The sequence below is a fragment of the Simochromis diagramma genome, unplaced genomic scaffold, assembly GCF_900408965.1.
Source record: "Simochromis diagramma unplaced genomic scaffold, fSimDia1.1 OVJJ01000205.1, whole genome shotgun sequence".
NCBI classification, from domain to species: domain Eukaryota; kingdom Metazoa; phylum Chordata; class Actinopteri; order Cichliformes; family Cichlidae; genus Simochromis; species Simochromis diagramma.
Genome location: NW_024386782.1, coordinates 14,058,070 through 14,085,421, shown reverse-complemented (window position 1 = coordinate 14,085,421; position 27,352 = coordinate 14,058,070). Strand labels below are relative to the sequence as shown.

Here is a 27,352-nt window from a genome sequence, read left to right as displayed (position 1 = left end):
GTGCGGCCGGTAAATTGGTTTAGCTATCAACCTGTGCCAGCTCTGAGACTCCTGTTACTGCGGTTAGTAAAAGTACTACACTACTGCGACTATCCCACTGCTCATACTACAAATACCACAGCAGCTAGTAATACTGTCACTTTAGTTTTTGATGACACCCCGAGCTACACATTGTTGGAACAGATCAATAAAGAATGTTCATTATAAAAACAACAACAAAGACCTGTGGGTTTGAATTCTGCTCTAAAAATATCTATGAATTCAGCCCGACTTTATTTCGATGTCCTGTGTAGATGACGTAGCAATTATTTATTTTCATGCTTAAAAAACAAAAAACACACACACTTTATTTTACTTTTTGTTTGTTTAAAAATAGATAAGAATTTATCTCCCTGACCTTGGTGAGGTGTCCTTATGAGAGATATGAGCAGTGTTTGTTTTCACTGATAAGGCAGCTACCTACTACAGTATCTCCACTAGCAGTCCTATTATGGCATGTTATCTGTCTGTGCTATGATAATTGTAGAAATGTCATCTGCAGGGTCTTAGAGGTGTTAACTAGAGTACTGTATGATAAACCCTATAGTTAAATGGCACAGCTACATTACAGAGTCAGTCACTGAGTCTGTGGTTTGTATTATCAAAATCTACCTATTATCAACTTAAATCTTCATCTGATAAAGAGGCAGCTGTTTTAGCAGAAGCCTCGAACGCAGAAGATGTTAACACATCCATAACAGGCCAAACAGGTAGGCAAACCACAGGAAACATCAAAACTGCAATAGTCTGTCTGAAATGCAAATCCACGCTTACACAGGGAGAGGAGAGATTAAAAAAAAAAGAACTAGGAAAGATTGAGTTAAAGATTGAGGTAAACTACTAAGCTCACTCTACAACTGACATGTAACTAACCTTAACTGGAAAAAACACAAAAACTAGGAATAAATACAGAAATGTCTTTTTCTTCCTTTGGCTGTTCCCTTTAGTGGCCACCACAGCAGATCACCTGTCTAAATCTTACTGTATTCCTAATATGCTTCTCTTTCACATAAACCCTGAATCTTCTCTGTGGTCTTCCTCTTTTCATCCAGTCTGGTAGCTCCATATTGGAGATTCTTTATCTCACTATCCTCTTGTAAACCTTCCCTTTCACTTTTGCTGGTATCCTTTTGTCACAAACCACCTCTGACTCCACCTGCTCCACCCTGTCTTCTTTACTCTTTTCTTCAGTGTACCGTCTGTTGTTTTGGATCGTTGACCCCAGAAATTTATTCTTAACAACCTCTATTCCTTGCAGCTTCACTGTTATACCTGTCTCCCTCTCATTCGCACACACCTGTCCACCTGTCAAATCAGTGTCGTCTGCAAACATCAACGTCTGCAGAGACTCTTTCCTGACCTCATCTGTTTGCCTGTCCATCACCATTGCAAACCAGAAGGTGTTCAGAACAGATCCCTGAATTAATACCAACCCCAGCTTGAACCCATCTGTCACCCCTACCGCACACCTCACCTGTGTCTTTTTGTCATACATGTCCTGCACCACCCTCACATACTTCTTTGCCACTCCTGCCTTCCTCATACAATACCATAGTTCCTCTCTCGGCACGCTATCATATTCCTTCTTCATATGGTTTCTTTACAATGTGGAGAAGCTCTGTCTACACCTTCTTTTCTTTGTTGCTAAGTGCACTATGTGCATTTTCGAGTCTCAAAGTAAACTAAACAGTAAGTCCTGAGACTTTTAACCTTACCTTCAATAAAATAAAAAGCAATGGAATCACACAAGTTGTTTTCCAATCGCAGGATTACATAGACAATCACAGACTTCAGTGTTTGAACCACATGAGCATATGAACGGATTTGACCTTTTACACGTGATACTCTAATTTCCTGCTGGGTTTACTACAAACACTACTTACCAGTAAAACCGCTTACCAGTAAACCCCACTGAAAAGCTTTAGCAGTAAAACCACATGTGTGACAGTGAGGTGTGGAGATGCTTCCAGACATGTTTGTGTATTTCTATTTTACACAGCCGTTTTTGTCATTTCACTCTTTTCTTCCAACTTATACATGTGTTATACATCCATCCATCCACATCCATCCATCCAAAAAAGAAGTACTGTTCTACCTGCAGGACATGAGGTCATAGACTCAGTCTTTATTTTCCATATTTACCTACATTTATTTGAAGGACAAAAATATTTAATCACAGCAGCACCATCAGGTATAGATTTCCAACAGCAATTTCTGCAATCTCCAACATCGCGCTGGTCAATCCGCTCTACAGACAATCAGAGCGCCCTCTAGTGACATTATAGAGGAGGTGCCAGATTCACAGGCTACTGTAATTTACTAACAATAAAGGAGTGAAAAGATTTTACTATTAAGATTAAACAACTGCATATTTATGGATTTCCATTTGTTTTTTTAAATAATATTTTTGTTATTAAAAATTAGATTTCACATTAAGTTTTCTGGTTTCAATTGTTGTTTTTAGCAGTGTCCATTGTTAATTGTACTTTTTAAAAATTATCTTTAAAGTTATAATTTAAAGACCTTAGCAGGTCTTAAAATAGCAGGTCTTAAAATGAAGTAAAAACAACCATCAAGAATTACACAAAGAGGAGAAGAACAAAGACTTTGAGACAAACTGAATAACAAAAGGTGGCACTTTATTTTGTCTGATGCAAATCTAAAGAATACAAAAATCCACTGGGAAAGGAAAACTGAATCCAGACAGGAAACTCACTGGAAGGAAAACAGACGCTGTGAAACTAAACAATAGTAAATATCAAAGAGTCTAGCAGACAGAGAGAACAGTTCTGGAGGTTGACCTTCTAGTGACATTACAGGGGAGGTGCCAGATTCACAGGCTACTGTAATTTACTAGTAATTAGGAGTTAAGAGATTTTACTATTAATATGAAACAACTGCATATTTATGGATTTTCCATTTGTTGTTTTCTAAAACCAGCTAATAATTTTGACCCTGGTAAATTTGTTTTTAGTGAAATAATTTTGTTTCTGCGTGGAGTAAAATCATGTGAGTATCCAGAATATATTTGAAAAATTCTATTAACAGCCCCTTGCTCTGTTTAACAGCACTTGGGAAATACTTTTCATAGCGGGTGCTATAAATAAATAAAAATGTTTGCTTACAAACGGCAGCCGAGCACCACGTGATTCCTTAACCACGTGACCTCTGCAAGGAAAGCATGGCGGCGCGCTGTTCAGCAGGACTTGCAATATCGTCAGGTACAGCGCTGAAGCCTTTCTCACTCATTTTCCAGAATACGCACACACACTATTCATTCATTCAGCATCAGCGAGTTCAGTATATGAAGACCGCTTTAAACAAGTTAACGAGTTTCATTTGTTCCACTTCACTTAAATAATGAAGACTTTAATCTGAGTGCCTGAGAATAACATTAATTCTAAGAGGCTGCTAAATTCCCAGACCGCCAGAGAGAACCAAAAAACAGTGACACGTTTACGACCATCTAGAACCAAATTAGATTTACCGTTTAACCCGCACGTCTTTGGATTGTGGGCGCAAAGCCCACGCAACGTGCAGCTTCTCAAACATGGCTTTATCCATTCGTTGTTTAAGGTGATTTTATTGAAACAACCCTCAGTAGAATTAAGCCCAGTGTAAAATAAGCATATAAGACACTTAACATAACTGCGAACTGAAAATACAAACGACAATGAACGTATCATTATTTAGGCTAAATCGGCTCAGTTGGTATACATGAGATAGCACAGGTGTACCTATTAAAGTGGCCACTCATTATTTGTGGCCTCCAAATCTTTTCTACACAGAAGGCTGGAAAAGCTTTGTTTTTCAGACAAGACCAGGACCACAGCGCTTGAACACTGTATATCCATAATGTTCACATAGGTAACCAAAGTTCAGCTCGCATCCGAACATCCAAAATGATGCTGACCTCCTTCATAAAATTCATAATGGATGCTTTTGTTTTGTTTGGGATGTTTTTGGGGTTGTCTGCATGCCAGGAAAAGTTTGAGAACCACTCTAAAAATCAGTGGTTTTATGCATGCCTGATGCAGTATAAAAGAAACATTGTTTCTAATAATTGCTGAAGAGGAGACTAAAGAAAATGTGCTGAAAGTCTAAACTTCTTAGCACTTAATGAACCCTTTTTCAATTAAGAGGGCTCTCTTCATCATTGCGTTACTCTTCTTTTCTCTAGGAGTGGCCAGTTTTCTGCGCAGAGCTTGTCTGGGCAGCTGTAGTCCCCCCACAGCCTTGCTGTGTCAGCAGCATCGACGTTTCTTCTGGAGGAAGTGGAAACGTTCTCACAATGTAGTTCGCCCAGCTACTGTCAGGCCCGCCTATGCAGTACCCAAGGTACAAGTACCCTGCCTAAAATGACCCCCTTATTAGCTGAATCAACAACTGAACGTCTTATGATTCTGCTCAACATGCTGAGAGGAGTGTTTTTAATATCAGCAGTTGCAATAGGCTGTAGGTAAAAGCTGAAATGTTTAACATATGCATATAGGTAGGTTAAGGGTCATCAGTGGAGAGGAGGGATCTTGGGACTAGTTTAGTTAGGTTAATATAAGTTTTATTTTCATGGTGAAGTATGTCAACTCTTACTAACTTATGAGAGCTTTTTATATTATTCTACTGGAGGTTTTCAGTTAGGATTAAACACATGTTGGATAAAATGTACAAGAGGTGCAGTAAAAATGAATTAAGAGAATTGTACGAACTCAGAATGAGAAACACTCTTAACATCTGTCATTTGAGGAGTTTCATCATTTCTTTTGGTTTGGACTCCAATAACAAATAATAATAATAAGAAGAAGAAATAACTTCTTTTTTTTTAAAACTTTTATATTGAACTTACAAAACAGACTCATCCTTAACATCCTGTCCTGCCTCTGCTCCCTTCCTGTAGCATATTGTGCAGCCTAACTATGTGCAGACTGGACTTGTCCCAGAATGGCCAGACTACATAGAAATCAAAGACAAAGAGCAGATCGAAGGCCTGACTAGAGCATGTCAGCTGGCCAGACATGTGCTGCTCCTAGCTGGGCGCAGTCTGAAAGTAAGCATATTACTGCATGTCCTGTTTTTGTTCTCATGCCGTCGAAAACAACACAAAGATAACAGCTTGTGCCTTTCAGGTTGGTATGACAACAGAAGAAATAGACTTCATCGTGCACAAAGAGACAATCAAGCACAATGCCTACCCGTCCCCTCTCAGATACGGGGGTTTCCCCAAATCAGTCTGTACATCTGTGAACAACGTGGTCTGTCATGGCATACCTGACAGGTAAATGGGTGTTTCATTTCCTTTAGAATACTTTCCTTCCTTTTATTCTCTAACATTTAGTAAAAAACCCAACATTTAAATGAATGGTGGTAATATAATTCTTTCAGTATTACACTTTTGAATAAGATTTTATTGTTAACATGTCCTGTAGTCGGCCACTTGAAGATGGAGATATCATCAACATTGATGTAACTGTAAGTTCACTCCTTTCGTAATCACCCAGAGAAACTCGCATACCATAGTGCATGTGATCAGTCAGGCCGGCAGTAATCTAATCAGTTATCACTGCCTCTTCCTGATAGGTGTATTTGGATGGTTACCATGGTGACACCTCAGAAACCTTCTTGATTGGTCAGGTTGACGAGGTTGGGAGGCGACTGGTGGAAACCGCCAGGCGTTGCAGAGATGAAGCCATCAATGCCTGCAAACCAGGTGCACAGCTTTGTGTTATTGGAAATACTATCAGGTACACACATACTCGTCAGCTGCATATCACATACAGTACTACTTTTCTTTCTTTCTTCATATATTTTTTTGTACTGTTTACAGTGAAATAGCCCATGCCAGTGGCTTCCAAGTGTGTCCGTATTTCATTGGGCATGGAATAGGCTCCCATTTTCATTGCCATCCTGAGATTTGGCACCACGGTGAGTTTGGGTCTGTAGTCAAATGTTAAATGTCTCTGTGAGGTCATAAGATAGTGGGCTTCATTCAAAAACACGCTTTTGGTTTTATCCAAATTCACTTTTTATTTGATGTTTGCCTGTGTTGTTTCCCCTAATTTGATTCACTAAATGACCTTAACTTAAAACGTCTTCTCTTCTCAGCCTGATGCTTTTTCTTTGCCGCCACTATTCTTCTCCTTTATTTTAGCTAACGACAATGACATGACCATGGATGAAGGGATGGCTTTCACGATAGGTAAGTTACACTTTACAGTCTCTGTGTGCACATTAAGATGATGCTGTTTATGAGTGTAGGGTTACTAATATCTGTTAATCTGTAGAGCCTATCCTGATGGAGGGGTCTGCAGAGTTCAGAATCTTGAAGGACAAGTGGACTGCAGTTTCTGTAGATGATAAAAGGTACACAGTGCACAAATGAAGGCCTTTTTTAAATTACATGCTATTTCCCGACTTTCAGGTTTCAGTCATTCTGATTTCTGTGCAGATTTATTTATTTAGCACTTTAATTCGAGAAATTTAGATGCTGGTATTGCTATTTTTAAACTCTGGAGAGCCAGACCTTTTCCAATCTTTACACTAAACTAAAATAATTGTCTGCTATTTCCATAAGCTGCACCCAAAAATATCAAAGCTATTCCTCTAAATGTTGATCTCTTCTTTTAAGATCTTACATGTTTGTTTTGTCCTGCAGGTCAGCTCAGTTTGAGCACACAGTGGTTATCACAGCGGACGGTGTGGATATTCTCACCAAACTGCCAGAAGAGAGCAGTGCATCAAACTGATGAGCCCTAGAGTGCCTCAGCTGAAAATCTACACTACCTTTTGGGATGACAAATGGAAGAAATAACGGAACATATTTTAATCTACACAGTTTCTATTTGTCAAGTAAAAAAAAGGGCTCTAGTAAATATAAAGAACTACACGTATCGATATATTTAAGATGGCATTGGAGTGGATCTTATTGAAGCTCGGTTTTGTGTATGAGTGAGGATTTTTAAGGTATTTAATTAAAACCTTGTTGGTTTGCAGGATCACAACATTGATCTATTTTTCTTTTTAACATGGTTAAACTTGAGCATGATGCAGTCCTCATTACAACACCTGTATCTGTTCTCTCAAGAAGACTTTCCACAGACTTAATGTCACAAAGCCCACATTTCAGCTTCTTTGTATATTTTCTGTAAAAGATCTCTCATTGTACTCAAAATGCAGTTTCAAAGCCTTTTATTGTGATTAGGTGTCAAAATTCCTTTTAATTCTGTATTAGAGTCATTTACGACAATTTAGTGAGACTTTTGAAACACATGAATGACATACATCAGTTAGATAAGGTTTAGTGAGCTTGTTGATGACTGACGTTCTGTGGAGTATGGCCAGCAGATGGCAGCACACACCATCAGACGTTGTATTATCTGCATAGGTTTCTCATGTGTCAGATCAGTTTGGCACATGTATTCACAGGGCCAGAGGTTTACTTCACTTGACACACAAATATTTTTGTTATATGGTCATAAACTCTTAACATCTTTGTTCACTAAATATAACAGATTCACTCACTGCACACTTCAACAACTTACGCGGTGAGTGAGAGAATTTGGACAAACAAGAGGTTAAAAAATTGTGCTCGAGGCTTTAAATTCCAGGCATAACAAAATCCTTTTGTTCGACATTTCAAATTCCTCGTCACTGTCTGCATCTTCTGTCTCCCTAGGTCGATTTAGCAGAGCAACATTACAGAGCTGTCTTCTCATATGTTTGAGTGTTTGAACATTATGCGTTGTTGAAAATGTAAAACCTCATAATGCTGCCGTAATTGAGGCGGCGTGTTAAACTGATGATGCTTCGGGGAGGAAAAAAAGGGAAGAGCTACTGGATTTAAGCCTGCCAGAGGGTGTTTTCACTTCCTGCCAGTGTATGATGTGTATGCGTATCTGTGTGCCCATACCAGTGCCACCTGTGGGTGAGGCAGGAAGGATTAATCAAATAAAGCTGTAGTCTGCACATGTCCAACCAGGAAATGATTCATGTCATTTTAATTGATGCGTGACACATGATAATGAGATTATATCATGATCATTTTTATGATATATGTTTTAAAATAAAGAAAAAAATCACATGTAACGTGGCAAAGAAAGCTTTCAAAGAAGTGAAGCGATGTTCTGTTTACTGTAGCTTTTTTTTCCTTCCTAACAATTCATCTGATTTTAGGGCAGGGTGTGTTGAGCTGTGTGTGTGTGTGAGCTGCCTGTAAATCAGTTCAAGAGTGAGGTAAACAATTCTTAGTGATTCATTTATTATAAAGCATGACACAAATCTGAAAACAATCTTAGAAGGCAAAGGGGACATGGGGCAAGGATCAGATACAAGTGCAAGCAGAGGTGAGTAAGAGGAGAGGTTTTAGGGAGGAACAGGGAGTGGCAGGCAGAGGTGTTGGTCTCTGGATCTGAATCCTCTGTTCTTCACATTCTTTTCCTGCAAGTTGGGACTCATTCCTGATCTCCTTATGTGAACTGCAGTTTTCCCAATAAATCCCTGCTTGCTTTTACATTTCAAATGGAACATTGACTATTTAAAAAAACAAAATCAAAACACTTTTTATTGTTAAAGATGTGAAATCTGTACTTTACTTACAAGTTCAAGTAAACTGTGTACATGTATTTGTGTGGCAATGCTACACCTGAGATCTAGAGAAGGGTTACAGGAGAACTTGTTTGCTTTTTGCCACATCATCATGTGACCGTTTGTGAAACTCTTGATATGATTATAGTTCTTATAATGCAAGAGGTGGACTTTTGTCAATAGGATGCCAAAGTTTGTTATCTGTCTATGTGGGGAAAGACTGTTTTTTGTGCAATAAAGCAACATTAATCTTGTCTCAACTAGATTTGGTGTGTAGCACGTGAGTTATGCATGCAGAAAGTATTTTCTGTAATTAAAGTATTTGACAAGACCTGTTGCAACACTTCCCATTTCTGGGATTTAAAGCCAAAGTATCAAATATGTTTAAAACTGAAAATACATGTTTGTAGTGAGAAGCCTGAATCTTAACCGGCGCTTTTGTTTAGTTTTAAACTGTCTGTTTTTGAGCTTCAGTTAATGTTGAATGTAGTCACACCAGCTCCTCATTTGGTCAGCACCTTCTCCAAGAGTACGTACAGTCTTGGTTTCTGGATGGGTGGTTGTTGAATTCTGACATTTCGTGTGCTGGGTCTGCACTGTGCAATTAGATGTGCTTTTTTTCCTGCAGACACACTAATGCTGAAGTTAAAGGCACATCTGATGCTCATATGACATCTGCATTCCTTATTCTACATCATGATATTTACCGCCTATTGCACAAAGTTGTTCTGTCATAACTGTGGAAGTAGATTAACGTGTTATGTTTCTCAGACTTTCTCACATTCTGTCTGTGCATACCAGCATTAATGTATGTGTGTGTGTGTGTCTGTGCGAGACAGCCAGCCTGCGATATATCACATGTACCTGTGAGGATCACCACAGAAATTCTTGGTTTCCTTGGTGCCCTCTGAATTTATGATGTTAACACAATGATCTATCATTTTCAGACTTGTGGAGGCAGATCCGTCTCACTCACTCATGCACAGATGGCGTTTATTGAATCTTTCTGACTAAGAGTCTCAGTAGGGACTTAGTCAGAACACCTAAAGGCAAAACAAAAAGAGCTGAGTTTGTTGCTCGTTACGTGAACATTCACTGTACAGGACATGTAACTACATGATGACATCGATGGAATAAACTCAGCTTCTTCAGACTGAGGTTGCAATGAGGAAAAAACAACTTTAAATGATTTTAATGTGGTTTAGCTGGGAATTTGCCAGCAGGTATTTATTGGCAATGTTTATTATTTCCATTTGTTAGCATGCTAACGTTTGGCTATTGGGAGTACACAAGCCCAGTCTGTCCCTAAGATTGTAGGTATTTGGTCAAAAACTACAGTCCTAGTAAAGTCAAACTTACTAGTTGGATCACAGTTAGATCCCAAAAAGATGTACCAAAGGCAGTTCCTCCTACAGCTGCCGGAATACTTCAGTATAATGAAAGTGACCTAGCAAACATAAAATGAGATTGTCACCCCTTGAGCTAAAATTCATCCACATATGTTACCTAAACTACTGTGCAAAAGTCTTCAGCCAGCCCTCATTTCTTTATATTTGCTTCAAAGGAGCCAGACTTGATCTTGAGAAGCAGTTCTCCAGACTTTTTGAAGATTTTCAAGTTTTGATTTTATTTGTTTACTGACCTATTGCTGCCCTTTTGCATAACTCAAGCATAGACAACTAACTCAAGGGATGAATCTGAGTTGCATCTACAAATAACAGACAACATAGAAAAGAACAAATTTGAAATTGTATCTGCAGGGAAAAAACCTACTGTTCACTAAAGCCTCATCAGGAGTGGTTTCAATAAAAGGAGGTCAAGAAGCCAGTGTTAAGTTAGAAGGAGAAAAGCACAGGTATGTGTAAACTACACTGGGAATGCATGTATGCATGTCTGGAAGTGGATATATCTTTACCATGGAACACTAGGCACTGGACCTTAACATTATTAAAGCAGTGTGTGATTATCTTGACAGAAAAGTCATCAACATCCAAAGAAAAGCTTTGAATGTCCTTCAAGAAGTCTGGAAAACACTATAAATTTTATCTATTGTCCTGAAAAGAGACTTAATTCCTTATTTTTGTATATGTATTTAAAAATCACCAAGGACAAACTACATTAATTATTATAAAATTGTCTCTATAGAGTATGTGTGTCACACGTTATAGCTAATATGCATGAAAGTAAACTGGAGTCGCCAGAATGACACAGGGAGGGTTTCCATTTGATTGATTTAAGGTGGAAAGCTTTCTCTTATGACCTCTGCACTGTTTCATTGTGAGGAATTCTTTCTGGCTTTTCAACAGAGCAGAAAAAAAATATATGAAAGAACCGATTTTGTGCTCTTGAGCCACAGATAAGTGGCTTGATTTGGGCTTGATCTGCGTGGCTTCTGTGTGTCTCGTTGTCCTTCCTGTGTCTAAACATCCAAAGCATGCTGTCAAAATAAGAGCAAGAGTGCAGTGTTATGTGTCTGTGTGTAGATGGTATGTATCGCCTGAGGCGGCTCCAAAAGGTCTTTGATAAATGGCCTCTGTCTGTGTCTGTTGTCTTCTGAGATGCACACTCCCACATAGGCATTATTCCCCAAAACACACTGGGAGCTCAATGCCCTGCACAATGCTCTCTCACAATGCCTCACAATGCTCAGAGAAACCGGTTATAGAGGTTAAAGCAATGGCCTTTCAGCTGTGAGTGCATGGGCCTCACTGGGAGGTGTGGACAAATTTGGGTAAGGATGGAAAGGCTTGAAAGGAGAGCAAGCTTCCCATTTCTTTATAACTCAGGGAAGAAAAAAATCCACTAACCAAATTACCCACATTTTCATTTACTTCAATCTACAGATGGTATTTAAATGAAGGTGTTCTGTCTTAACCAGAAAACTGACCCACTCAGGTTGCCCAACATTTTTGAAGCACACCTGGACTCATCAATGCACAGCTACAGCCATATTACATTACATCCCCTGCAGGCCTGGGACATGACGTGTTGCTTATTTGGGAGAAAAATGCACAAAGGTGAGGCCGCTAGCACGTTGCAACTGCACTTACAGCAATTACTTCTTATTGACTGTAATCAATACACTCATCGAGAGAGATCAAGGATCTGTTACAGCCTACACTGTGAGTGTGTCTTCATCTCATAAGATATGCTAAGAAATTTGATCAATGCTATGAATAAAAGAGGCCAGTTAGAATGCAGATTATTCATTTGCACTTACAATATCATTTTCCTGCTTGCATTAAGCAGGTTAAGGATATTTACAGCCTTATGCACTCAGTGAAAGTACAGAGAGTCGGTGTGCTGCAGTTATGAAAGATCTGCGGGTTGGTGTGATTGTGAAACCGATGTGTGTGCGTTTCTCAGTATCCCTAGGCTACATGTTTCTACAACACTCATCGCTCTTAGTTCAGTGTGCTACACCCACAGGTGCAGCTTAAGAAGTTTGGGGTGTGGCTTGGACAAGTTCAGGTGCTGCATTTGGACTTGCGTGTGCCAGAAGTTTGCTATCACTGCCATTTTCCTCCTCTGGCACCCGGGGGAAGGGTTTTCCTGTTGTAACACCGAACATGCTGTCCCGTACACATGACTAAGATCTTAATTGTGGGTGTAGATCATTAAGAAAATATGCTATGTGTGTGAGCATATGAATTGTTTTTATAGAAAATATCCACATTATTGTAATTGTTGAGGAAGAAAATCACTGACTGTTTAATGTTAGCAGCAAATAAACTGAAATTCAAAGATGTTAAATTAATTCATCATTTGAAGATGGATGCACTGGTGAGATTGTACAGGACTTGTGCCTCTCTACTGTCAGGACAGTTTGTCACAAGATTTATGCACAAATGTTACAATAGACGAAATGTGTGAGCTACACACCGGCCACTTCATTAGGCACATCTTGCTGGTACCACATTGGACTGCTTTTGTTGTCAGGACTGCATTAATTCTGCATGGCACAGATTCAACAGGATGCTGGACACAATCCCCAGAGACTTTGTCCATACTGACACGATAGCATCACACAGTGGCTGCAGATTGTCAGCTGCACATCCATGGTGAGAATCTCCTGCTCCACCTTGGTTATGTCTTTCTATAGGTTAAAAGCACTCTGGCCATTTTACTCTGACCTCTGGTATCAACAAAGGTTTTCACCCAGAGAACTGCTGCTCACTGGACTCCTCTCTTTTTTTGTACCATTCTCTGTAAACTCTACAGATTGTTGTGCAGGAAAGTAGATCTGAATTACACAGACTGGCTTGTCTGACTCCGACAATCAAGACACATTCAAAGTCGCTTAAATCACCTTTCTTCTTCATTCTGACTCTTGGTTTGAACTGCAGCAGGAGTTGCATTAGTTACTGTGATTGGCTGATTAGATAATTGTGTTAAAGAGCTGAACGGGTGTACCCAGTGGAGAGACCAGTGACTGTAGGACAGTAAAGGAGAAAAAGAAACAGCATGTAGTGAAATATGTGAAGTAAAGAAAAATTATAATAAAATCTTTATGAATTTACAGCAGTTGCAAAGTAAGACCGAAGGAGAACAGAAGTGGAATGAAAACATAAAAACACGAGAAGTAATGAGAACTGCCACATATAAACACAAACACACTTTAAACCTGAAGGTTCAAGGCAAGGGTGAACTAAGCTAACTGACGCTGCTTGGCTCCACACACTCCCGCTCTTATCAGTGATAAGGCTGACTGTTGTATCCGACCATCTGCAGTCATAAATTGCTGACGGTTGCCCAGTTGGCATGCTCACCTTAAAAGCTCTACTGTACCAAGACAAAGACACATATATAAAGTTGGAAGGCCACATGATTTAAAGATTCCACTAGATTAAGAATGAGATTTTGACGTGATAATATTATCAGCTGCCAAACATGTGACTGACTGAGAGAAAAAGAATGTTTTTAAACGTTGATTGAATTACCGTAGTCTCCTCTAACATTGGAATATCAAAAAAGTGCACCTTATGTTTACTAAACCCCCCCAAAATTAGGCTTTGTAATGTTGAACGATCCGATCATCAATCAATTTTTCCCATTAACAAAGACTTAAATAAACAATGTAACTGTACAGGAATCACATTCTTCTTCTGCCCTTTCCCCTTTCTGCACTCCATTCCTCTATTATTTGTGCCTTTTATAGTACAGTATTTGGGCAGTTTCTTTCTCCCTCTCCCTCCCCGTCTGCCCTCTTTCAGCAGACAAAGCCGTCGTTGTCTGCGGATATGCTGCGTTGTGAGGACAAGCTTTGGGTCACCGTCTCATGGAATGCCTTGAAAATCATCTGGTGACAGAGTCTACTAATGTGTGGGTCTGTGCCCGCTGCAGTCTCTGGCTCCTTTTGACTCATCTAATGATTCATTACAGAGGACACAGGCCCCAGGGTGATACCATCTGATCAACAGTGCCAGAAAGATTGTAAATTTAAATTGTGGATTGTTGTTGTAGTAGAGGCCTGCATATTTCTCTTTCTTCTCTTCCTGCGCTCCAACACTGTATGTTTCTCACATGCTGTTCTCTCTTCTCATCTGTCTCCCACTCCCTTGTCATTGTGTTGCCATTGTCTAGACTGTGCAACCAGTGCCAAGAGGGGGAATCAGTATCTACTTATAGCAGCATGTTTCACTCTTCCTCTCTCCCAAAGCTGCTGACTCTTTCTTAATTAAATGGATGCTTGAAGTCGGTAGGCTCAGGCACAATTTGCTCTTATGTCACCGGATATCTTGACGATCTTTTCCCACTTGTGGGATTTTATGATGTATTTTGTTTTTGGTCGTTTCCAGGGGAGCTCACCAGCAGGCCTTATAATAGTGTTATACAGCCATTTTTTCTTGCCATAAATGCGTTGTTAGGCAGACTCAGGCATTAGTGACCCAGTTAGATTACAGCATTGATCTACTGGAAACTAACAACAGACTAATGTTTCCATCAGAGTTACATTTTGGCATGTAAACTGCATTTGAAGCAATCTGAGGTGTGGTAGGATGGGGTGGGATGTGTGGGTGCATGAGAGGTAGGAGGAGCGGCTAACAAGTGGACAGCAGTCAGTCCTCCAGCAGCAGCCCTCAGTCGCACTCTGCACCTCCTGCACTAAGGAGTCCCTTTTCAGTAGTTCAAGGAAGCTTCGCGTTTTCATGGAGGGCTGGATCACCTGTGGACTTTGGCTAATCGCCTTTCTCTCTAGCTGTGGGCTGCTCTCGGCTTTCAACTTGGACACCGACAATGTCCAGCGGAAGACCGGAGACCCCGGGAGCCTGTTCGGCTTCTCTCTCGCCATGCACCGGCAGCTCCTTCCGCAGGAAAAGAGAATGTAAGTGTCAGAGTTTTGCTTTTAAAGGATAAAATGTCCGGAGGCTGTTAATGGAATTGTTTTTTTCCTTGAAAGACACCTCAGTGTGTTTAAAATGAACTCCAGTATACATATAATTATACATATACATATAATTAAATTATTACTGCACAATACACACTTTAGACGGCTGGAAGAAAAAAAAAATCCGCCTAAAACTACTTTTGGGAGCCGCAGACCGCAAGTGAGTTACCTCAGCAGCACCGCAAGTAGGCCTGTACGTGATCAGGTCAGGTCAGGTTTGTCAGGTACGAAACAATTCCACCAACAGCTTCTTCTCCTTCTTCTTTAGGCCACACGAGCTCTTATAAGTTTAACTCGATGCCCGTCTTTCTTGTTAATATTTCCTTCTTTCAGGTTACTTATTTGTGAGTTTTCATTGGAGCTAGAAGGCAACTCTTTCTGCGCTTGCACGCGGCGCGCGTTCACATTCCTCCTTTCTTGTTGACTTCAACCGGGATCCCAGCCTTGACTTTTTTGGGGGGGGCAAAACATCTCAGTGAATCACTGTTGGTATTTTCTTGGGCACTATTTCAGAGGGGACTGTCACCCTGCATAAAGAACAAGTGCCATCAAGTGGTCACTGATTGGAACAGCCTGATTATAAACTGACCTCAGAGCAGATAACTTGAGACTTTTCCCCCCTCCGGCAGACTGAAGGTTCATGTCCTGCTTTATTTTAAACTGCACGGTAGTCCCAGCAATTCTTAGTAATTCATTGATATTTAATTTACATTTTATTTACAAAGACATTTCACAATCACATCTGACCCAGATGGATTAATTGATTACTTCACTTTTATATCTGCCTTGATTCTAGTACGAATGAAGATGTTACACATTACCAGCATTAATGTACTTCCTAGCTAAACAGACAACCAGGTTACACATGGAAATCTGCCCTGTCGGAAAAAAGCGTCTCTGTTAGAATTTGTGTCTCTTCTGTAGCTACTTACATGTACTTACATGCTTCACTATATGCAACACTATATGGTTTGACCATTTCAGTCATGCGATATGTTGTTCAGGTTGTATTATGTAATCTAGAGTATCCGAGTGAAAGTTGTCACATTTTAACTTTTAACTGTACATTATGAGCGGTGCAGACAGCATAAGTGCCTCCAGTAGAGACTAAGATGTAATCATGGGAATAATATGTGTAAAGTGCATCTATTAACTGGCTTTTTCCACACAAAAAAATCAATATTTAGGCATTCCTATGTTTTGCATAGATAAAGTAAAATTATGGTTTAAGTTGAGTTAACTTGTATTTGCTTAATTATTAACCCGAACCTCACAACACCACAGGCTGCAAGATTTCCTACACTGTACGCCCAGCAGTGATTAAAACCTAGTTTTATACCTTCTCCACAGCTGTTAAATACACAGTTTAAACTTTACACACTCCTGCTACTGCTGCACCTTCACACACACACACACACACACACACACACACACACACACACACACACACACACACACACACACACACACACACACAGTGCCAGTTTCTGTCTTAGCTCCAGGCTAAATGAAAGACACATGGTGATCTGCACGAGACTGAAGCTATAAGCTATCACAAAGTCAGCTTCAGGTTAAATACAAGAAAACAGAAAAGTCTGTTAAAAAAGGGGAAAAAATACTTGTATGTAGGAATAACGTAGAATGAACTTTTAGTGGAGGCGTCAGATGCTCCAGTGTTGGATGCTTAGGTAGTTGTAACTATTTTTCGACTGCTCTGTGAGAGGGAAAAGAAAACCTTTGAAGCAAAACCATAAATTAAAATATGCTGACTTCTAACTATCAGGTGCACGTGTTGTGATATGTGTGTGCGTGTGTTGGAGTATAAAGCCATGTCTGTTTTTTGCAAGTAACTGTTAGAGAAGTGTGCGCTCACTGTGGATGCTGTATCTGTGTGTCTGCACTTGCATTCGTGTCCCGACAGTGGATGTGTGTGCACATGTGAGTGCCTGTTTGGTGGGTTTTAATGGTGCTGATGCATGCTGTGGCTGAGCAGTGAGGCGTTGCCTTGTTGTCAGTCATTTGGAAAACTGTCAGAGAGCTCAGTGTGCTGCTTGCTTTATACATTCCTGACCTGGGGCAAAATAGGGATGGATGGATGGATGGATAGATAGATAGATAGATAGATAGATAGATAGATAGATAGATAGATAGATAGATAGATTGATTCAATAGTTCAATAACATCCATTCCAGAAAACTGTGTGCTAATGTGTGTTTAGTGTGTCTGTACCTGTGTACCTCCATGTTTGTCTCCTCTGGGTGTGCACTATTAGTCACAGTTCTTTGCAGGCCATGCATGCCAACTTGTATTCAGACTTATTTCACAGTGTTTGTGCCCTACAGGTATCAGTGTTGCAAGTTCCTGCAGGAGAGGGCAGGACCTGAATATGCATGTGCGCACACATCTGTATGTGTGTATGTGTGTAGCATTCCATGCTTCTTCATAATTGCCAGATGGAGCTGTCTGTATAATAAAGTCAAGAGGGAAAGCACAAAATACATAAGTGGAGAGACGAGGGAGAAGGAGGAGACCAAGTGAGAGTTTAGGGTATTTTAAGAGGTCGGATCGAGTGTGAGAAATGTGTGGGAGAAAGTAAATGCATATGTGTGTGTATTTCTGTGGGATTTGTGAAATAATATGACTCTGGAGAGATGGAAACATGGAACAAGAAGAGTAAAGAATTTAGAAACAGGCTGTGAGTTTCAGTAGTTTCAGTGATGTTGTCAGTATCTTGCTGTCAGTGTCTTTTTAATACCAAATCAACTCAGTGTATTAGTGTATGTGGGCTGTGTATTGCGTAAAGAACACATATGAGAGCCAGATTCCCCTGAGGATAGTTTTGGTTATCCAACATCAAAGAGAAAGGAGGGGAAGCTGAAGAAAAGAAAGAGGTAATGGCTGAAAAACGCTGAGAGGAACACAAATCAGGTGTACATCTGGGCACCAAATACAAGCATTTTTCAGCCAGTAAGATTCAGTGAGCTCGATGCTGGCAGAAAGATGGAGAGAGAAGTTGGGCAACATGTCATGAACCTCTGTATCTGAAGGCCATTTGGAAGTAAATGCCTGTAGTTGATAGGGCGCCACTGACTGTTACTAGGCAACGGGTTGTGTCTTAAGCCGGCAGCCAGTTCACTGCTGTAAAAAGAAAAAGAAAAGGAAAAGACACACCTCTCTCAATGGGACATCTCTCCAGTGGCTTTTCTAAACTATCTGTTGCGATACACAGGACGAGCTGATCTGTGTGTTCAACTGCTGCCTCTATGCGTGCGACCGTCAATGCACAGCTGGACCCAAACACACACACACTCTCTCTTTTTAGTTGTCTTAGTTCTTCCTGTGGTCTACGTCGGACGTCGGGCCTTCCTCCGCTGGTGGTAAATGATTAGATTAACAGCCGGGTCACTGTCAGCGAAGCCGCACATCAGCTGTATCACACTTCCTGACACATCGTGTCATGTGCCAAAAAGGTTTTAATGTGCAGCAATAAAAATAATTCATCTTCTTTGCTAAATGTTTTTGTGTTTTAGAAATTGCGGAGTAGACTAACGTCACTTTCAGCTCCCAACAAACCCATTATTGTTAGTTGGATTTACTCCAAAGAAAATCAGCTGATTGAGTATATATATATATATATATATAGAGAGAGAGAGAGAGAGAGAGAGAGAGATTTTTTTTAAAATCTCCTATTCATTGTTATTACTTCTTGTGTCCCAGAGGATACTGGGAGCGGATATGCATCCACTGGAATTCACTGTTAGCCCTCCGGTTCTCTTTTTGAGGTGATGACTCACTAAAATTCAGCTCATTGCAAGAATTTTAGTGTGATAACATGTTTTCTGTTTTTTGCATACTGAGCTTGGAGCTGGAGAGTTGACTCCAGACTTTGTGGTATGAACCGTCAAGTGTCATTCACGTCCCCTTATAATTTAAAAAAGGCTGGATGGGACACTTAATGGGTGGATAACAGCAAAAATTATAGTGTTCTGGTTTCTGAAACAAGGCCAAACCAATCCAGTGGTTGAAACAGGATAAACAAAGTGTACTTGTCCGTCGTGCAAAAGGAGCCTACTGAAGAGAAATTTACTCCAAATGTACGTGACTATTTGGACATCTATCTGACATTTTTTGTATGCCATAAATAGTTGTGATTACCCATCACCCTTGCTGGAGTTAGTATTCATCATGATTTATACTGCCTCAGTAGGCTGGCTGTTTAGTTTGATATCTACCATTTTCGGTGTCTGTACAGCTGATATGATGGTTTCATAAAGCCTCAGCTTTTTACTCTGCTATATGTTTCAGGATGGTGTTTGTATCTGAGGATGCTTTGTATTTCAGCTAAAATGGCTTTTCTTTATTTTATCTGTGGATGACAGTTTGCCGGACGACCTTAACTCTGAAGGTCAGCGATCAGACCAAGCAAGCTGGATAAAGACGGATCATTGTACTGGCAGTGCTTTACTCTCTCCCTTGAAAACCCGTGTAGAGTTTAATTTCAACGGATGACATTGTTGACTTGATTCACTTTGTAGGAAACCCTGATATCTGGAGGCCCATCATCGATGGCTGGGTGTGGCATTTGCCCTTTTTTTGGACCACAAAGGCAGAGTCTGTGTATATGTGTGTGTGTGCAATCATCCTCAGCAGGCGACCTGAAAGGATTCTTTGACTCAGTTTGACTGTTCACTGTGAGGACATGGAACATCAGTTTTGTGGCGGATGTGCATATGTGTTTGTGAGTCTGTGTGTATGTGTGAGTATCAGTGGAATGTGTGATCATTTTCTGTGCAAGTGAAAGAAATGCCAGATTGTCCCTCATGCTAATAAATGTATGTCAGAACAGAGTAACAATGAGTGTTTGATTGTAGTGCGTATGGGCCCGATTCATACATGCATCTGTTGCAGGCTGCTGGTTGGTGCCCCGAGAGCAAAAGCTTTGAACCGTCAAAAATCTTCCGTGACAGGAGGGCTCTACAATTGTGACATGAGCACCACAACCAGTGACTGCAGCAGGGTTATCTTTGATAATGACGGTGAGACATTAGCTGACATTTGAGCATTTTTACTTAATATGAATTTGGTCATTTTAAACATTAAGTCGAGTTGCAATGTCTTCTCTGTGCCTGTTTTTATCCCTGCGTAGAGAATAAGGCCACAGAGGACAAAGAAAACCAGTGGATGGGAGTGACAGTCAAAAGTCAGGGACCAGGAGGCCAGGTTGTGGTAAGGTTTTTTTTTTGTATCTGAACACAAATTTAATTAAAACTCATTATTACTGTTTAGTTGTTCAAACAGATGGTTATTAATGTAACGACAAATTGATATTGTCAAAAAAATAACCGTCGTCTCTCCAACAAAGCACACCTTAGTCTCATTCACTGCACTTAACTGTGTCTGCTTCCCCTGGCAGACCTGTGCTCATCGCTACCAGCGCCGGGCCAATGTGGGCTTAGAGTTGTTGGAATCTCGTGACATAATTGGCCGCTGCTACGTGCTGAGTCAGTCATTAAAAACGAACTCAAATGAGAATGGAGAAGGAGGTGGATGGTATTTTTGTGACCAGAGGCCCAGAGGCCACGAGATGTTCGGTTCCTGCCAGCAGGGCCTCTCTGCTACATTCGACAAGGACTACCACTACATCATCTTTGGGGCTCCTGGAGCTTACAACTGGAAAGGTAGTGTGCATGCATATGTTTACTGTGAAATGTAATAAATCTACTTTGTATGAATTTTTTTTCCCAGCTATCAGAATAGAGGAATGTGCTTGTGAGGATTATTTCAGTCAATACTTACAAGCCTCCCCTCTGCTTTCGTCTTGAAGGTATAGTACGCGTGGAGCAGAAAAATGACTCTTTCATAGAAAGGGGCATCTTTGATGATGGTCCATATGAGGCAGGAGACGAGAACCAAAAGAACCCTAACCTGGTCCCTGTTCCTGCCAGTAGCTACCTGGGTAAAAACTATAACCTGACTGTGATTCCAGTCATTCGCTTTATACAGAGACATATTTTCTAGCACTTCATGGTTCTTTGATTATTTAAGGAATCGCTTCTTTGTCTCTTTGTGTCAGGCTTCTCCCTGGACTCAGGTAAACATTTGACTAAGAAAGGCCAGCTAACAGTGGTGGCTGGAGCTCCCAGAGCTAACCACAGTGGAGCGGTGGTACTGCTAAAGACAGGTGGCGAAACAAGCAACATATTAGTTGAAGAGTTCTCACTAGAAGGCGAGGGGTTGGCTTCATCTTTTGGCTACGATCTTACGGTGCTGGACCTCAACAAGGATGGGTGAGTGATACAAACAGCAACCTGCAACTTCTGCACCGTCGCTGTTGCTACTGTGGCTTTATTCTAATGAATGTGCAATGCTGTTTTCTTTATTAGCTGGGAGGACATTGTGGTGGGGGCACCACAGTACTTTGAGAAGGATGGAGATATTGGAGGAGCTGTCTACGTCTACATCAACAACGCTGGAAAGTGGAACAAAGTAACACCCACCAGAATAAATGGACCCTTGGACTCAATGTTTGGCCTGGCTGTAGAAAACCTGGGAGACATCAATCTGGATCGTTATGATGGTGAGCATGCAATAGTTCTGCATATACACGTATACTGTGGTCTGCTAGTCAGTCTTGACATCAGCAGAAATACATAACCACCCTGTTGTTGTTCTTCATGCCAGATTTTGCAGTGGGAGCTCCTTATGATGATAAGGGCAAAGGGAAGGTTTACATCTACTATGGATCAGCAACAGGACAAATCTCTCAAAAAGCCTCACAGGTACACAATAAACACCTGATTTCTATCTTTCTACTCTCCTGTTATGCCTGTTAGTTGTGGCAGAAAAGTGCTGCCAAGCTGCCAAGTGCTCAACAAAGGGGAATAGTCATGTTATTTTGAATAGGTGCCCTGAAATGACACGTGCTTTGGCTTGGCATTATGAATTCGCTGCCCCGAATTCACATTTTTATACCCAGATTTGAGCCGGCACTCTGGACTTCTTGGAGAAGTCATGAAGCATAACATTCAACCAATAAAACACGATTTTCTGTTCTGGAATTGAAGTAAATAACTATAATTTAGCATCTTAATTAGAATAATATTTTTTTAAAAGATAGCGTGCTTTTAGTATCTGGATGTATGCTGTATAATACGTGGCTTTGATGAAGGTATGTGTTCCTCCTCCGTCAGGTGCTGCCTGGTCCTTCAGGAGTGAAACTGTTTGGCTACTCTTTGGCGGGAAACATGGACTTGGATTACAACTCCTACCCTGACCTGGCTGTAGGATCCCTCTCAGACTCTGTCTTCGTCTACAAGTGCGTGAGCTGGCGCATGGATCACATTGTGTTATCTCTCGTCCTGTTTACTTAAAAGCTCACCGAGTCGTCTCTTCACAGAGCCCGTCCGGTTATTGACATCCAGAAGAAAATCACAATCACACCAAAGGAAATTGACCTCCTCAAAAACAACTGTGAAAACAATAGCAAGTTCTGGTGCGTGTACCCAATCTGTTATTGAATTTCTAAACTTCTTCAACACTGAGCTGTAAAACTGTGCTCTGTCTGACTGTACATAAATTGGATTGTGTCCCCAGCTTGACTATTGAAGCGTGCTTCTCCTACTCTGCCAATCCTGTGAGTTATGCTCCAAAACTGGGTAGGTTGAGGCACAATTTTTTTTCTCCTTAGTTTGCAACAATCTTCATTATTGCATTTTCTCCCCTTATTATCATAGCAATACTTCACTTTCACTTACAATGTATTTCTTTCTCTGTTGCATCCAGAGGTCAAATACACCCTTGCGGCAGACACTGAAAACAGGAAGAATAATCTTAAAACCAGGGCGGCCTTCATTAACTCCTCCCCTGGCAGTAGCCATGAATCCTCAGGGACCATCACTTTGGACAAGAAAGGAGTGGAACAGTGCATTGAACAACAACTCGCCTTGCAGGTATCGAAGGTTTCTGCATTCTCTCGCGATCCAAGTTAACTGCCGGCGGCGCGTAATGCTTTGTTTATGTTGTCGTGCTTCAGGAAAAAATTCGAGACAAGCTACGCGGGATCCCCATTGATGTGTCTGTGGAAATCATTGGTGGCAGACGTAAACGCAGTCAGAGCCCAGGTCCTGGGCTGCAGCCGGTCCTGGATGCTAAAGCGTCACAGCCAACTCGATCAGTGGTGTGTGTGCCCATCTTATTCAGTTTATGTGATGTCTCCTCCTATTCTGTGTTATTTCTTAAATGTGAAAATGTTGTTTGCAGGTGGAGTTCATGAAGACCGGTTGTGGGTCTGACAATGTGTGTCAGAGCAATCTGCAGATGGAATATAACTATGGCCACTGGAACGATGAAAAATTCATTCCGTTACCAAAGTAAGATTATAAAAACACTTTTCTTTCTCTCGTTTTCTTCTTTTTTAAAACTTGATTTAAAATGCTCATCCTGAGATGCGTTCGCCACACTGTTTTCCGCACCGAGCTGTGAAAGATGTGCACACTTCATCAAACGGGCTCACGATTTGTGTGTGTTTGAAGGGAGAATGGTGTGCCGGTGCTCTCACTCAGTAACCAGAAGGAAATCGCCTTAGAGGTCAGCGTGAGCAATGCAGGTGGGGATGATGCGTACGAAGCCTCCATGATCGCTTCTTTTCCTAGCTCCTTAACCTACTCTGCAACCCGCTTGCTTAATAAAGTAAGTGTGTCTGATACTCTCTCTCTCTCTCTCTCACATACACAGACACCCACTTTAGTTCTGATTTGGACTTATTATTGATTTCAGGTAAACTGCCAAGCCAATAGAAATGGTTCTCTGGTCGATTGTGATCTTGGAAATCCCTTTGAAAAGGGAGAAATGGTGAGCGAAAAATCACAGTTTGGCACCATCTAATTCGCCTCCACATGTATAAATATTAACACTTAATAAAATAATAATAAGAGCACGGAATAAAATATGGACCTCTGTATGTTTATAGACCACCTTCTACATTATTTTGGGTACAGCTGGCATATCTTTCAACACCTCTGAAGTAGAGGTTAATCTTCAACTGAAAACGTAAGTACATCCGAGCTTGTAATCCTGCAGCCCCAACTGCTAAATAACACTGGTTGCACCTGCAAATGCAATAGCTACACTACTGGAATATAAAAAACTTAGTTTATGTATGTTAGAATAAAATTTGTAATTTGATATCTGTGTAAATATTGTTTCAACAGAACTAGCATGCAGCAATTAGTGCCGGTCAAAGCAAAGGCAAAGGTGGCCATTGAGTTACAGCTCTCTGTGTCAGGGTAAGAAACACGCATATACATAAATGTGCAGGAAACACATAGATGTGCACCGACTCATGCTGGCTACTGTGTATTTTTTCTCTCTGCAGACAAGCCACGCCATCTCAGGTCTACTTTACGGGAGATGTCAAAGGCGAGACGGCCATTAAAACTGAAAGTGACATTGGCAGTGCCATCACACATCACTTCAGAGTGAGTACAGGAAAAGCAACTAGATCGTTCATTTATTTTCCTGAATTTATCGTTAAACCAACAATTTTGTGTTCTGAACGGGGCGAGTAAGAACATTTCAACTTAAATTGTACTACTTCCTGTTTTTACAGATAATCAACTTGGGAAGGCCTTTGACTGATTATGGGACCGCCACTCTCATCATTGACTGGCCAAAGGAGACAGCGGATGGAAAGTGGCTGCTTTACCTGATGAAAATCACTACCAGGGGAGGGGATCAGATAGAGTGCACACCTAAAAGTGAGATTAATCCTCTTAAAAAGGTAAAAGGCCACGTTAATGTGTCATCGCCATCCTCCCATGAAAGAATTTATAAATGTATTTTATTTTGACAAGATGTTGAGTTAATGGCAATAAACTAAATACATTTCTTTTCTTATTTCAGGAAGAAGTTAACACAAGAAAGAGGAGAGAAGTCTCAGGAACACAGGGGAGTGATGAGGGCACTATTTTACGCTTAATTGAGAGCAAGAAATCAAAAACTCTGGTAATGCAACCTTTTGTTTGTTCTAGACTATTACATTATTTTATGCACCTTTCAGCCAGCTGAACGGGCATTTGGCAGTAACTTTGTACTCCCTTGTCAACAGTCTTGTGACGATGGGGCAAAATGTGTGAAGATAAGGTGCCCTCTGCGGAGCCTGGACAGTAATGCAGCCATCAGTCTTCACTCTCGCCTCTGGAATAGCACCTTCATCGAGGTAAGTGGTTGTACTCAGTTGTTATCTCTGGATTTGAAAAAAGGAAACCCCAAATGTTTTTCAATGGCAACAGTATAATCTATATTCGGTATTTAATCTCAAAAATAACAGTTGAATTATGATAACATGGGTTGATACAACTGTTATTGTTGACCTCAAGACTGCAGTTTTTTACTAAAGGGCCCAAACCATCACACCACCAGCTGCCTGACAGCGTTACAGTGTTAACTGTCAATATTACATCCCCCAAAAAGTTCAGTCTTCCAGCTGTTACTGACTTAATGTGGGAGGTTTTTTTCCCCTGCTGGTGGAAATTTAGAAATAAAGAAATAACATATGGGTTTCAGGGGTTAAAGCATCTTTATTGACATGAATCTCTACTTTTGTATTTCCTTTGATTTGATTCACCTTTTCTTCAAACAGGATTATTCCATGTTACATCATGTGGAGGTGATAGTCAACGCTGCTCTGCACCTTGATAACATAAAGAACACCGTTCGGATGAACGCTAATACGCAGGTAATTGAACATAGCGGCAGATTTTACACAGTTCTGTGCACCCTCTAAACATAAAGCCTGAGTTTTTGTACAGTATACAGAGAACACTATGACATCACGTTTTGCCACTTCGCTGTGTTCCCTAGGTGAGACTGACGGCCTTCCCAGAGAGGCGTGAGGCTCGGTATGGGGGAGTGCCGTGGTGGATCATCGTGCTGTCCATCCTGTTCGGGCTACTGTTGCTGGCCCTGCTGGCTTTCCTTCTTTGGAAGGTAGGGCTAGAGGAGAACAGACCCTATCCCAGTAGTCCTACGTTTTACTGATAAAGCCTTCAGGCTTAAATCTGTGAACGTCTAGCAGTCTGTGAAGCACCTTGTACAGAACAACTGTCACTATTTATTATAGCGATTGCACATATTTTCTAATAATTTGCCTCTCCTCAGTGTGGAGTCTTTGGGAAAAAGAATAAAGAGGACCCGTCAGACAAAGAGAGACTGACACCAAATGCATAAAAAAAAGAGAAAGAGGGTAAAATTACCCAGCCTATCATGACTGAGTGAAACCTTTTTTGTCTTGCTCCTCCTTGCTGCAAAAGTGCTGCTTTCTGGTACCAGGCAGGCTGTGGGCAATTCTCACACTGTGACGTGCCATTTAAGAAAACAAAAACAAAGTGTGTATTACTACATGCATGGCCAGGGGAGGTGATGGCTGATAAGCAACGACTGTTTCTTAAAGCTCTAAGGAGGACTCGGGGTAACTTCTGCATCTCTTTGATTTCATCCCCTTTTCTGTCTCCAGTTTGTTTTCTTGCTGTTACACCTGCGCTCACACGGTCTGAAGGTTTCTTTCACTCTACATTTAAAAACGGGGGACACTGAACACCTTTTCTTCCTGTATAGAGGAGCGCAGATGGCTCATCTACGCCTCTTATGGGATTAATTGCATTTTGGCACCTGTGAAAGAGACCGATGACAAACATCTCAAACCGCTTGGCTTTCTCTGAACGTCTTTAAACGGCCTCGTTCTCAAACCGAATACTGAGTTTTGTTTTCCCTCTTTTCTCTGCAGTGTGGCTTTTTTAAACGTGCCAAATACGAAGATAAGGTTCCCAGTTACAACGCAGTTCGGATCAAACGGGAGGAGAGGGCGATAAAACCTGGAAATGCTAACTGGGAAAACCTGGAAAAGAAACCCTGGATGACAACCTGGCATGACAATGAACACTATTCTTAACAGCCAATGAAACACCATAGATTTACCATCGCTTACGGATGAACTCCAGTTTCATAAATTTCCTGCTGCCTTGCCTTTGTACAGTGAGGACTGTAAATAATCAAATGTGTTATTAAAAAAAAACCAAACAAAAAAAAAAAAAAACTGGATCAAACATTACGCTTCAGGGGCTGATTTGATGTTTAATAAGTCTTCATGAATCACTGGAAGGAGATGCGCTGTGTGGGAGACGGTCCAGCACCACAACCGTCGGAGCTTTGGTGCTTGTGTTGTGGAAATTCAGTGTTGGGGTTAAAATGTTTCTGAATGTATTGCACAATTTTTTTGTACATTTTGGAAAAGTTCATATTTATTCTCACAAGGAGTTTCTTCTGTTACACTCTCTACAGACCAAAGAATCA

At 40.9% G+C, this 27,352-nt stretch overlaps 2 protein-coding genes across 3 annotated transcripts; both read left to right on the top strand.

Annotated features, from left to right (window-relative positions):
* The first annotated feature begins 3,155 nt into the window (after positions 1-3,155).
* metap1d (methionyl aminopeptidase type 1D (mitochondrial)) lies at positions 3,156-8,011 on the top strand. Its single transcript, XM_040022024.1, has 10 exons — positions 3,156-3,260; positions 4,220-4,377; positions 4,934-5,083; positions 5,163-5,311; positions 5,463-5,505; positions 5,614-5,777; positions 5,861-5,958; positions 6,185-6,232; positions 6,318-6,396; positions 6,689-8,011. Exons 1-10 carry the CDS (start codon positions 3,221-3,223, stop codon positions 6,777-6,779), a joined length of 1,020 nt encoding a protein of 339 aa, XP_039877958.1. The 5' UTR covers positions 3,156-3,220; the 3' UTR covers positions 6,780-8,011.
* A 6,656-nt stretch (positions 8,012-14,667) lies between these two features.
* On the top strand, positions 14,668-27,107 carry LOC120727632 (integrin alpha-6-like). 2 transcript variants are annotated; one of them, XM_040022021.1, is made up of 26 exons: positions 14,669-14,941; positions 19,913-20,040; positions 20,151-20,230; positions 20,418-20,682; positions 20,829-20,960; positions 21,078-21,291; positions 21,388-21,581; positions 21,686-21,783; positions 22,195-22,319; positions 22,401-22,496; positions 22,598-22,659; positions 22,787-22,953; positions 23,037-23,180; positions 23,264-23,373; positions 23,536-23,692; positions 23,780-23,854; positions 23,973-24,052; positions 24,214-24,288; positions 24,378-24,480; positions 24,612-24,782; positions 24,905-25,006; positions 25,110-25,220; positions 25,644-25,739; positions 25,865-25,990; positions 26,162-26,246; positions 26,787-26,891. In XM_040022021.1, the coding sequence occupies exons 1-25, from the start codon at positions 14,766-14,768 to the stop codon at positions 26,228-26,230; spliced, it is 3,156 nt and encodes a 1,051-aa protein (XP_039877955.1). In that variant the 5' UTR covers positions 14,669-14,765; the 3' UTR covers positions 26,231-26,246; positions 26,787-26,891. The 2 variants fall into 2 exon arrangements, with proteins under 2 accessions (XP_039877954.1, XP_039877955.1); XM_040022020.1 differs by lacking the exon at positions 26,162-26,246 and having other exon boundaries at positions 14,668-14,941; positions 26,787-27,107.
* The last annotated feature ends 245 nt before the right edge of the window (positions 27,108-27,352 follow it).

Coding starts and splice junctions, on each gene's coding strand:
- LOC120727632 (XM_040022020.1), top strand. CDS start 14,766: ATGGAGGGCTGGATCACCTGTGGACTTTGGCTAATCGCCTTTCTCTCT. Junction 23,181..23,263: donor CACAGCCAACTCGATCAGTG/GTGTGTGTGCCC, acceptor TGTTGTTTGCAG/GTGGAGTTCATGAAGACCGG. Junction 25,740..25,864: donor GGATGAACGCTAATACGCAG/GTAATTGAACAT, acceptor TGTGTTCCCTAG/GTGAGACTGACGGCCTTCCC.
- metap1d (XM_040022024.1), top strand. CDS start 3,221: ATGGCGGCGCGCTGTTCAGCAGGACTTGCAATATCGTCAG. Junction 3,261..4,219: donor AGGACTTGCAATATCGTCAG/GTACAGCGCTGA, acceptor TCTTTTCTCTAG/GAGTGGCCAGTTTTCTGCGC. Junction 5,506..5,613: donor TCATCAACATTGATGTAACT/GTAAGTTCACTC, acceptor TCTTCCTGATAG/GTGTATTTGGATGGTTACCA.